The sequence below is a fragment of the Anabrus simplex genome, chromosome 3, assembly GCF_040414725.1.
Source record: "Anabrus simplex isolate iqAnaSimp1 chromosome 3, ASM4041472v1, whole genome shotgun sequence".
NCBI classification, from domain to species: Eukaryota; Metazoa; Arthropoda; class Insecta; order Orthoptera; family Tettigoniidae; genus Anabrus; species Anabrus simplex.
Window position 1 is genome coordinate 56,512,493 of NC_090267.1, and position 12,295 is coordinate 56,524,787.

Genomic DNA, 12,295 nt, shown 5'->3' on the forward strand with positions numbered 1-12,295 from the left:
GCGACGTAAAGCAACTTGTCAAAAAAAAAAAAGACGAGAACAGAAATGAAAATGCAACAAGGACTAGGACAATCTCTACTTCTTCATACTCTGCCCTCTTTTCATATATGAGCTCGTGTTTTCATTATTTCAGGTTTGTATTTTTTACCATTTCTATTTTTCTATTTCTTCTTGGGCCACAATGAACTCGTTTCTGGTTCCTAGCTTCATCGGGAAGATGCACATCAACACTTATTGAATGGCCATTTTGACATATCTTCAGTGTTGCTGTGAGATTTGGGGAAAAAGAGACAAAAAGATAAGACATGAATATGGGGGTAAAGTCTAGGAGTTCAGGATGAACACAGGAGGAGAAAAGAAGGCCAATGGTAAGGTTACCACATTTTTTGCCAGAAATCTGGGGAAACATGTCACTTCCACAGTATGATCACTAGAGCCCGGATTATATGTAATTACGTATTCTGTTCCCATATATCTAGCTACAAGAAGAGCTAGAATGTCGGTGAATCACACTAAAACGTTCATTATTCCAGGAGTTTAAAGTTACATATTTTTACATATTTTGATGCATAATAAATATTTTGATAAATATTATATTTTTAAATATTTTAAAGGATATTGCGCATTTGAAAGAAAACAATTCTTTTTTTACTAATTTTACGTCGATGTATAGTTTTAAAAGCCTGTATGTTTCTAACATCTACAAATAATTCAATAATTTAAAGTGAATTTTTCTGTCAAAGAATCACATTCCTTAGCTGTGTTGATGAAGTAATGGTACAGTGTGAAGGGTAGACAATGACATATCGCTGCAGCTACTACGAAGATAGACACAAAGTGAAAGTTGCCCTGAAGCTGGGTTGACTGCTTGGCAGAAACAACCTGTGAAAGAAAACACTTGCTCAAACCATATTCTGAGTCACAGTTAGTGAATCGCTCACATCCAAACTAGCGTCAAAGTTAAAAGATTGGATTTCGATTGATGAAGCCTTTACAAGTGACAGTACAATCGTGCTATGCACAGAGTGTGTGCCAGACATATTAGGTTCTTCATAAAGTGTCAGTTAGAACAGCATTTAAAAACGGATCTTCACATGAGAAATAAAAACGTGCTCCATTGAAGAAACAAGTTCTATTTGAAAAGAGAATGAGAACGTATCTTCCAGTATAATTCAGTGCTGCTATTAATGACCTTCTTGCTAATCTTACTATTACTCACTATTGTTATAATTTTATATCCAGCTCCGTGGCTGACTGCTCAGCACACTGGCCTTCGGTCCAAGGAGTCCTGGGTTCAATTCCCGGCTAGGTCGGGGTTTGTAAGCTTCATTTGTTAATTGGTCTGGCTCAGGGACAGGATGTTTGTGCTGTCTTAATCATGTAGACCCCATCCTCATAGATATGCAGGTCACCCATGGGGGCAAGTTTGAAAGACCTGCACCAGGCCACTCCAGAGGCCACATGCCATTAATTATTAACTATAATTTTATTATTATATCAACTTAAATTACTACGAGATTCAGACAAACTGATCTGGCAAAATCACACATTTTTTCCGGTGAAAAATGATCTTAAAGTAGCAACCTTTGTTGCAAATTCGTGACATGTCACTAGAAAGTTTGCGATTAGAATCAACGTGAATTTTATTGCGTGAACACATAATTTTCATTGTTTGAAAACAAGAACAATTTTGGAAATTATTAAAAACAGCAATATTTTGTGGACAGATTTCGACCTGGGACAAAAGTGTGAGTGGTAACCTTACCCAGTGGGTCAGCGTAAGTAATGGAAAGTCACCAGTCTTCATCTGCTTCATTAGCTAATATCACATGATAACTTTAGTGCAGAGTAAAACATTTTTTCATATTATGTTTGATTAGAAAACTTGGCTACTATACATTCTCTTTAGAATGAAAGTGTTTCTTCATTTGAATTACATACAGTATTGCATTTCTGTAATTTAAATTCAGAGTTCTGGAAATACTTTTGTGTGCAAATATTCTTTCATACAGTAAAGGCGATGCTCTCTCTTACTTTTGCTCTTCTTATCACATTCCCACACTCATCAGTGTACTCTGTATCTGTTCACATAATTTTTATATTGCATACGGAAAGTTGCAAAATATCTATTGCAATGTCGTGTTTAAATCAAAGGAAGAAAGTCACTTCATTCAGTTGTACACTCACAGATTTTATGGAACTTAGTATTGTATACAAACCATGATAACAAAACTATAATGCTACCAAGTTTTAGCAATTTCTTTATGTAATGTGCAATATTATGAAAGGAGTATAAGTCATTGTTGGATAAGCATCAGGACACTTGATTGATCAGTTGATTGATTGACTGGTTAATTAATCAATGGCAGGCTAACTGGAAGGAAACGGATACTCAAGAATAATATGTTTTTTCATTTTGTCCTTCTGTTTATGTAGTCTCTCTAACTTACTTTCTGTTCTAATTTAAGAATAGAATTGATGGTACTTTTCATGCAGTGTCTGTGGTCTTCAGTTTGGAATTTGGTCTTCAAGTAGTTCTATAAATATCTATCAGCATCTATGCAAAGTGTGCTCAGTCTACAGTATTTACGTTCTAGCCAAATGGATACATGTCAGTCAGTCTCTCCGTGTAAGTTTCTTTATGGCTCTTCAGTTTTGGTAAGCTTTGTCGGAACAGAAATAGTTATCAAGTGTTTCAAGTACTTCTTCAGTCAGTCAGTCAATCAGTTAGTCAATCACTTGTCGCAGAAGCTAAGGGTACGGAGACCCTGTTCTCTCTTATTGTACCGTTTCACATAGCGCTGGTTGCAGAGCATGGATTCAGTCGGGGAGGTGAACTCTACAGAAACCAATGTAGATCTGGAGAGTGGCAACGACATCTTGTTAGATGACAATAAACCTCTCTCTAATGACGAGAGCTGGACGGACGTGAACCTCAATGAAGAGGGAGACCCGGTGAGCACCAAGGAGGACCACCGTAACCTCCACAACATGGCTCACTCCAGAGGTAAGAACGACTAATTTTCTCTGTGGGATGTACTTTGTTCATAATGTGTTTAATAATCTGTCTTACTAGTGTATATCCACTCATCAAACTATCTGTTATGTTGTTAGTTATATGTCATCCAGTCTGATTCAATTTGTTATTTGGTTCCACTTCTCTGAATTTGGATAATAAACTGAAATCATCTATTCTTCCATTTGTGTTGCCAGTGCAGTTGAACATTACCTGTTAATGGACTACATTCTGTCAAATACACATGTTGCAGTGAGCTACATTTTGTTGCTCCAGATTAATAAAGTGGTGGTTTCATTTTGGTTTATTTATTGTAAGACATTTCTTTTCAGCTTTGACTCAGTTAATTTATAACTGTTAGGTTCTTCAGCCTGTCAAAATTTAGAAAATACCTGAAATAGAAAACATATAATAACAGATTAATTTTGTTTCTTTTTCGAGTAGAATCTGTTGTATGTTTTCTTTTTCAGGTGTTTTCTAAGTTTTATTTATTCATCAGTTAGTTTTGACAGGCTGAAGAACCTAACAGTTACAACATTAGAAAATTAATAAGTCGAGTAACTGTTACTCCATCTGCACAAGTACAAAAGGAGTCATAAGTAATGGGGGTGAAAGATGATTATATAAAAAAATAGTAAAGTTTTGTAGTGGCAGTATAGGAATGTCTTGTATTTTAAATTATCTCCAGTGTTTAATGTGATGTGTATTTAACAGAACAAGTCTGGGCTCATTCCATCAGATGATACCTTCCACTTCTACTGCTCAGCTAGTTTGAACAGGAAATGAACTTGCTGCTCGAATGAGCATAGGGAGACTCATTAATGAATGAATCTGGGTAGACTCTGAACCAAGCTCATTGTTGCTCCACTCATATTTGAACAGTGAGTTGTGTGTGTCAACCTAAACGTAAAACTCAGGACAGGTTCAGTATACCAGTCCACTCAGTTCTTCTGCAACTCAGTACGTGATCAAACTGTGAGTTGTTGTCTTCTTTTTATTTCGCTTGAGTGCATTAGGAGTGTTATATATGCATTGATGACACAAAAATGAAATAAGATGTGCCGAAAGCCATTGAACATGGTAATTAGTGGAGAAACGAGTGAGACCCTTGAACTACGAAGTTTCTGAGCTGCTCGTTTGTAATCTGTTCTGTGATAAGAGAGCATGGACAATTCAGTAGGCTCATTTGTTCAGTGAAGTTGAGCATCTATTTTAGTTTGGTTCTTTCAAACACACATTGACCTGAGTGCTCAAGCAGGAAGCTTCGAAAAAGTCCAGACTTTGAAATATTTAGCAAGGTCGATCACATATAAATGAGTTAGAACAAGTCTACACATTGATTTGAACAGCTCTAGTTCAATACATGTAAATAATTCTTCATGTCACTAGGACTTAATTGACAGGTGTAAAACTGAGTAGGTAAATGTGTATTCTTGTTTTCATTGGATCCCAGTGATATGGTTTGGGCTTCTGAGCTATCAGACAAATTATTATGTATTTTCTGCAGGTGGCCTGGTGGATGCAGAAGGTAACATCCAGACTGCCCAGGGTTTGTCGGTAGAGCGTGGAGAGAAACCGCAGGGCGAGATCTCCGTCGTACGTGTTCCAGATGGGTTGTGCCCCGCACCCACTCAGGCTCGGCCCGACGAGTTGCCGATGAAACCTCTGATGGAACATCTTCCGGTACCGACACCATCAAGAGAAGCTTCTCTCACACAGAAACTGGAGATGGCATTGGGCTCGGTGTGCCCTCTGCTACGCGAGATAATGGTGGACTTCGCTCCGTTCCTCTCCAAGACCCTCGTCGGCTCCCACGGCCAGGAGCTACTCATGGAGGGGAAAGGTCAGTTTTTATTTATGAGAACATTTTGTTTACTATATATATAATCCTTTAGATTGGTTAAAATTATAAATTTATTATTTGGAAATTATATTTTGAAAGTCGTAATAAAATTATTGTTTTGTTGTCTGTAATAGTTTTATGTGAATAAGTTTAGTCACCACGGTATAAAGGTTAACATTACTGACCGGTGCTTTGAGCTGCCGGGTTTGATTCGTGGTCTTTTCCAGTAGATATAATTGGTAGGTAGACTAGGAAATTGTTGGACATACCTCAGCTGGACATTTGAGAAACAGTTTTATGTGAAAAGTAGCAACCCGAGCTTACAAAATGAAGTTTGATGAGAAAGGTGTAGGTATGCTAGCTATCTTTATTGTATTATGTTTAGAACATGTCATGAAAAAGATGGTGTCTTAATCACAGAATTAGATGTATGCCTGTAATTTAACTTAGTTTATTTCTTACAGTCAAATCTCTCATTAATTATCTATATATATAAAATAAGAGTTTTGTCTGTACATTGCTCAGAATTTGAAAAGAATGGTATTTCTGTATCGGTCATGTCCACAGTAACAAGAAAATGCATTTTTTACTTTTCCGTAATTTCTGTCTGTCTGTCTGTCTGTCTGTCCACACATCACGAGGAAACGGCTGAAGAGAATTTAATGAAAATCGGAATGTAAAGTCGGGTGATGAACCGCTACAATCTAGGCTATAAATTATTTTAATCACGCTGAGTGAAATGGTAGTTTACGGGAAGGCCTGAAATTTAATTCTCAAATATTTATGTTATTAGTGGTCGTGTCTTAATGAAAATCGCTAGACAAAGATGGGAAATAAGTCGCTACAATATAAGCTATACACGCTGAGAAAAATGGTAGTTTAGGGGAAGACCTAAAATTTAATTGTCAAATATTTATTTTATTAGTGGTCGTATCTTCACGAAAATTGGTATGCAAAGTCGGGGAATAGGTCACTATAATGTAGGCTATCAATAATATTATTCACACTGGGTGAAATGGTAGTTTATGGGAAGGTCTGAAATGTAATTCTCAAATAAGTTATTTATGTTATTAGTGGTCGTATCAATAAATACTACATAACTAACATAACTTTAGTTATGTCGTAAGTTAGTAGTAGTTATGTAAGAAGTTATTTAATTTCCGATCACTTATGTCTTATTGTTACCGTACCGCATATAATCGGAGATATTCATGAATTTGGATTTTTGTTACTAAGTCCATATCAGCACCGAATCACGAGAAAATGGGTAAACAGACTTTTTGAGAATATTGGTATGTAAAGTCTGAGAATAAGGAACTACAGTCTACGATATAAATAATTTTGTAAGACACCCTAATATCACAGAGTTGAAAGAAAACTAATGTGAAGGCCTGCAATATAGAAAGCTCATAAACTTTATCAACAATAGCATTACATTGACCATTGTTTGTTGTGACGTGCTTTTTGTCTTCTGTTTTCTCTCATCCCCGATAGATAGGATTACTGCAGCATACCGAGGTTGTTTTTAATTTGCTTGACGTCGCACCGACACAGGTAGGTCTTATGGCGACGATGGGATAGGAAATGAATAGTAATGTGAAGGAAGCGGCCTTGGCTTTAAGGTACAGCCTGGTGTGACTGGTGTGAAAATGGGAAACCAGGGAATACCATTTTTTATTTTTTATTGCTTAAGGTCGCACCGACACAGATATGTCTTACGGCGACAATTGGATAGGAAAGGTCTAGGAAGTGGAAGGAAGCGGCCGTTGCTTTAATTTAGGTACAGTCCCGGCATTTGTCTGGTGTGAAAATGGGAAACCACGGAAAACCATCGTCAGGGCTGCCGACGGTGGGGCTCGAACCCACTATCTTCCGAATACCATCTTCAGGGTTGCCGGCAGTGGGGTTTGAATCCACTATCTCCTGGATGCAAGCTCACAGCTGTGCGCCCCTAACCACACGGCCACCTCGCCTGGTCGTACCGACTGTAACAGCCTGCCTGTATATAGGTGGGAAGTAGCTGGGGTGTAAGATAACTTTCTTCTTTAGCATGCCATTCCTCTGGTTCATACATTTTCTGATATATTTGGTACGTAACACACTGGTTCATCATAGTATTCGAGCTATACAATCCCTACTCCGAACCACTGATTGGAATGAGTAGTGTGCATATTTAACGGAATAATGACAAAAGAGTGTTCACGGCAGTGCGACCTGGTTATTCCAGCTCTGGAACTTTGGACTCTTAGATCGGCACCATAGTACTGTTCGTTGAAAGTGAGAAAGTGTGCGGTTTTTCATTTGATCGAGTATTTTATATGATAACATTGCTTTCAATCGCTACATTCCTACTGACTTTGTAATGACCTGTGTTAAATTCAGTTAGGAAAACCACCAAGTCAGTCTTTCTGAGAATCCCGTAGCAAAGCACGGGTACATCAGCTAGTTTAATAAATAAAATCTTTTGCCAAATTAAAAAAAATTGGTTGAAATAAATGAAATCGTGTGTATTAAAATGTTTGCTCAAATCTGATCTAGAGCTTATGCTGTCATAGGTTGGCTAGTGCTTCTATCAAGCCACCTACTCTGCTCATATATGGCCTTATAATAAAATAGAAGTTTAGTTGTCCATCTAGTCAATACAATTATATTTTATGTACAATTTAAAATTACAAAAAACATTACAAAATTAGTGATCAGGACATGTTTCAGCCTGGTTTTGGCCATTTTCAGCTGCATTAGATTATATGATAGGAAGACATGTAAAATAGCCAAATATTACACAGTGAATTTTACATTCTTATATATCGATAGGAATTTAAGTTAAAATGTTGCATTTTAAACATCAAGAGGAAGAATGAGTCACAAATATTGTGGAATGATTAATAAAGTTGAAAATGTAGTCCTTAAAATGCATAAAATATTGTGGGAGATATAGTAAAAAGTTCTCCTAAGTTGATGTACTTCATTTAAAACATTGTCCAAAACACATGTTAAAAACCAAATTTGTGAAGTATTGTACGCGCATCCCTTGTTCCAAAACCATTCCTGTACCCAGATTGTGATTCTGAGTGTGTCTCCTCACATCTCGCATAGATTCTGTCATGGATGATCTTCAGAAACATTTCATCAAACTGATCGTACAGTGTTGCTCGCATCACTTTGCATTGGTCTTCTTCAGTGGAGTGACAAAGGTGGACTTTAGTCAATCTTTTTGAATCATGCGCTCACCCTGGACCTAAAAGAGTTAAGAGAGTGCAGAGCTTTGGAGCAGGAGGAGAGACAATGACAATATCAACAACAACAACAACAACAACAACAACACAGCTTGCAGCCATTCCATGCTGAGGCAAGCCTCGATTGTTTCCCAAAGTGAGAGTTTGTCACACGCAAAGTTGCCCAACGACCAGTATCAGCAGGCTGCTCAGCCATTGCGATTACCACGTGCTACCACATCACACAGGGGCACACACAGAATGGAATGCCCATAACCAGGCGAACTAATCGGTACAAGCGGGCGCCCCTGCAGGAGAAGTACGTCCACCAGCAGACAACGCGGCTATCCACGAGGTACTGCAATAGCTGCAACAACAACTCAATATCATGCAAAGATGTGTAGAAGACCAGTAGGATCATCACCACCAGTATGATGAAGCACAGGAGAGGAGCCTCAGGACCTGTGCTGTATACAGGTCCTGGTACAGCATTTCCGGAACATGAACAAGGCTGTGTATGAATGTTTTATCGATTACAAAAAGGCATTTGTTAAATTAAAACACATTACAGCACATTAGACTGATTGAAGTGCTAAGTAAGATTGGTCTTGACAGCCGAGACACCCACATCATCGCAAATCTATACTGGAACCCAGTGGCGAAGCGTGCTAGTATCCACTATTAGCACTGGTAACAGTTTGAAAATATAAAAATCAAATATTCTTTAAAATTAATGTTTAATATTTTTGTTTCTTCACTTGAACATGTCGCGAGAATTCTATTGCAGCAGTCTGCCACCATCAAAGCTGAGCGGGTGGGCTGTTAACACTCCATGCAGTGGTTATGCCTTGAATCTCTTCTAACAGCTAGGCAAGTATTACTGCGCCAAGCAAGGCCCCTTTCCCCTCGACACTGGGATGCATCCTACTACATTCTCCGCTCGTGTTACCACTGTAGAAAGTGGAAACAAAAACTGATAACGTTGGTGCTAAGCTGTTCCGTCCATTCGTTCTGCCGCACTGAACAGTGCATTGTTATATTATTGTGTTATTGTTTTCTATTATAATACAATGTGACTTCTCTTGTTAAAGTGTGAAATTATATTTAATTTATGTTAGGTAGGAATAACCTAGAGGACTGGACAATGTATTAAACATTAAAATGAGTGCTGTCACTTCCACCTCAAAAATAAGCGAGTTGGCACGGCCAGAATGTTCATATATCTTCTTCTTCTTCTTTTCTTCATGGGGCCTCTAAATATTAGTTCTTAATTAGCGTCGATCTCTAAGATCTTTTGCTACCATGTTTTTCCTTCATTTCCACCTAGATATACCTGCTCCCTTCACAAAGCTGCAGGTTGTTCTTATTGGGTCTTCTTGGATTTTTTCTCTCTTCACCTGGTAGTCCTAGAGTGGAGAGCCTGATTCTACCCAGCGCCTCACATGCAAAAAGTATGTGTTCAGCTGATTCCTCTGCTTCATTGCATTTCCTAAATACGAAGCGTGTTTTTTAAGTATGGTCCGTTTTGTTGTAGACACTAGTAGTTCGCGCGCATATCACGAGCGCGTGCGTTGTGTACCGCCATGCCTCGGGAATAACTGTGCTCAGTTTCAGCTCTATAGCTAACCTGTACGGTTCTGTTCTGTGCTTTCAAAATGTTTAAGGCTATCAACTCGCCCGCCGCATGTAAGGTTCGGTCAGTAATACGGTTTTTGTCAGCAAGGAACCTGTCTGCTACAGAAATTCATTGACAGATTTGCGAAGTGTACGGTGATACTGTTATGAGTGAAAGCAAAGTGCGTAATTGGGTACAACAATTCAAAGATGGCCGTGACAACGTCCATGATGAGGAGCGCTCCGGTTGCCCTTCTTTGATTACAGACGATTTGGTGGCTTCAGTTGATGCGAAGATTCGTGATAACAGGCGCTACACAATAATAGGTCTCTCAAACGAATTTCCTGACGTGTCGTGATCAGTGCTTTACAACATTGTTTCTGGACACCTGAAGTTTAGGAAACTGTGCTCTCGTTTGGTCCCGAAACTCCTAACGAAGGACCAAAAAACAAAGGTTTGAGTGTGCGATGAAGTTCTTGATGCGTTATGACGAAGAAGGTGACGGCTTCTCGAGTCAGATCGTAACTGGAGACGAAACATGGGTTTTGCATATCACGCCTGAATCGAAGCAACAGAGCATGGAATGGAGACACACACACTCGCCTGTAAAGGAGAAGGCCAAACAGACTCTGTCCCAGCGCAAAATCATGACATCGGTGTTTTGGGATAGGCATGGTGTTTTGTTGGTCGACTTCATGCAACGAGGAGCCACTATCAATGAAGAAGCATACTGCCAAACTCTGAGAAAGCTACGCAGAGCGATTCAAAACAAAAGACGCGGCATGCTTACAAAGGGAATTGTCCTTCTCCATGACAATGCAAGACCTCACACTGCAGGTCAGACCTGCGATTTATTGGACAGTTTTGGCTGGGAAGTTTTAGACCACCCACCCTACAGTCCTGATCTTGCGCCGAGCGATTACCATCTGTTCATCCACCTCAAACATCACCTCAGTGGCAACCATTACAATGATGACGACGACGTGAAAACGCCAGTGAACTCTTGCTTATCGGAGAAGGCGGGAAGTTTCTATGAAGAGGGTATTTTAAAATTGGTTACGAGGTATGATAAGTGTTTGAAAAAACTTGACAACTATGTCAAAAAATAGAGTGAAATATGTACTTTCTGAAAATAAATTTACTTTTTTGAAATAACCTTTCGTTGTGTACTTATTTTCAAACGGACCTTACTTAAAAAAACACGCCTCGTATATTGTCTCTTATTACGCCGATTCTATGTAGGTGGTTTTTCAGATGGCAGTGTCCTGTAACAGTCCTACTACCCATCTTATATTTCCTCTGCTGAGTTTTAGCAGTTCTTTAGTATGCTCCTTGGTTGGTCCTTTTATCAGTTCCTTTGCAAGCCTGCATCCTGGAGTATTTTTCCAGTTTTCCATTTGTTTCTTTTGTGCCCATTTTCCTATTGTACCAGTAAAATAGCCTGACTTTATGAATTAATATTAAAGTTAGCACGAAATAGGTCTCAGGGCATTTCTGGGTGGTTTCTAGCTAGAGCTTGGTCCAGGAGGGTCCTATCTACAAGAAATTTTTTAAATAGATTGAATAATAGTTCTTTATTCAGAAAATGCATTTCAAAGTGCACATCACCTTAGTGTTGATAGTTGCTGTCTTCAACATCGCCTTTTGATGACCCGTGCTCCCAGTTCACCAGGCTGAACGGGGCTGGAACACGTTCTGGAAGTTGCCAATATTACGTTGAGATAAGGCCGGAACTCCCAGGTCGGTTTGATATGGGTTTGAGTCTCGAACTTTCGACGTTCTCTGACGTTCTCCGATGATGTTGCGGGGTAATCACTTGTCACATAACCATCTTTATAACGCTGAGAGTAATGGTAGTTTAGGGGAAGGCCTAAAATTTAATTCTCAAATATTTGTTATTAGTTGTCCTATCTTAATAAAAATTGGTATGCAAAGTCGGGGAATAAGTTGCTACAATCACGCTGAGTGAAATGGTAGTTTAGGGGAAGGCCTAAAATTTAATTCTCAAATATTTGTGTTATTAGTGGTCCTATCGACAAATGTCTTTTACATTTTTACTGTGCCGGCTACGATATGATAAGAGAGATTCATGAATTTGGATTTTTATTGCTAAGTCCATATCAGCACCATCACGAGAAAATAGGTAAACAGAATTTAATGAAAATAGGTATGTAAAGTCGGAGAATAAGGAGCTACACTCTACGCTACAGTATAATTCATTTTGTAAGATGCCTTAATATTACAGAGTCGAAAGAAAACTAAATGTGAAGGCCTACACTACAGAAAGCTCATAACATTGGTCAACAGTAAAATACATTGACCATTGTGTGTTGTGATGTGCTTTGTGTCTCTGCCACCACTCATCTCCGATAGATGGGATTACTGCTGTATACCGAGGTTTTCTTTAAATTTGCTTTACGTCGCACCGACACAGACAGGACTCATGGCGACAATGGGATAGGAAAGGTCTAGGAGTGGGAAGGAAGCAGCCCTGGCCTTAATTATGTTACTGCCCCAGGATTTGCCTGGTGTGTAAATGGGAGACCATGGGAAACCGTCTTCAAGGTTGTAGATAGTGGGGCTCGAACCCACTACTTCCCGGATGC

The 12,295-nt window shown here is 39.0% G+C and overlaps 1 protein-coding gene across 1 annotated transcript in view; it reads left to right on the forward strand.

The window, feature by feature from the left end:
• The window catches only part of rg (rugose), a 313,364-nt gene that overhangs the window by 286,988 nt on the left and 14,081 nt on the right, over positions 1-12,295 (forward strand). Inside the window, exons 30-31 of the mRNA XM_068226793.1 lie at positions 2,812-3,007; positions 4,578-4,859. Coding sequence (XP_068082894.1) covers positions 2,812-3,007; positions 4,578-4,859 — 478 coding nt within the window. The remainder of the gene's footprint in view (positions 1-2,811; positions 3,008-4,577; positions 4,860-12,295) is intronic.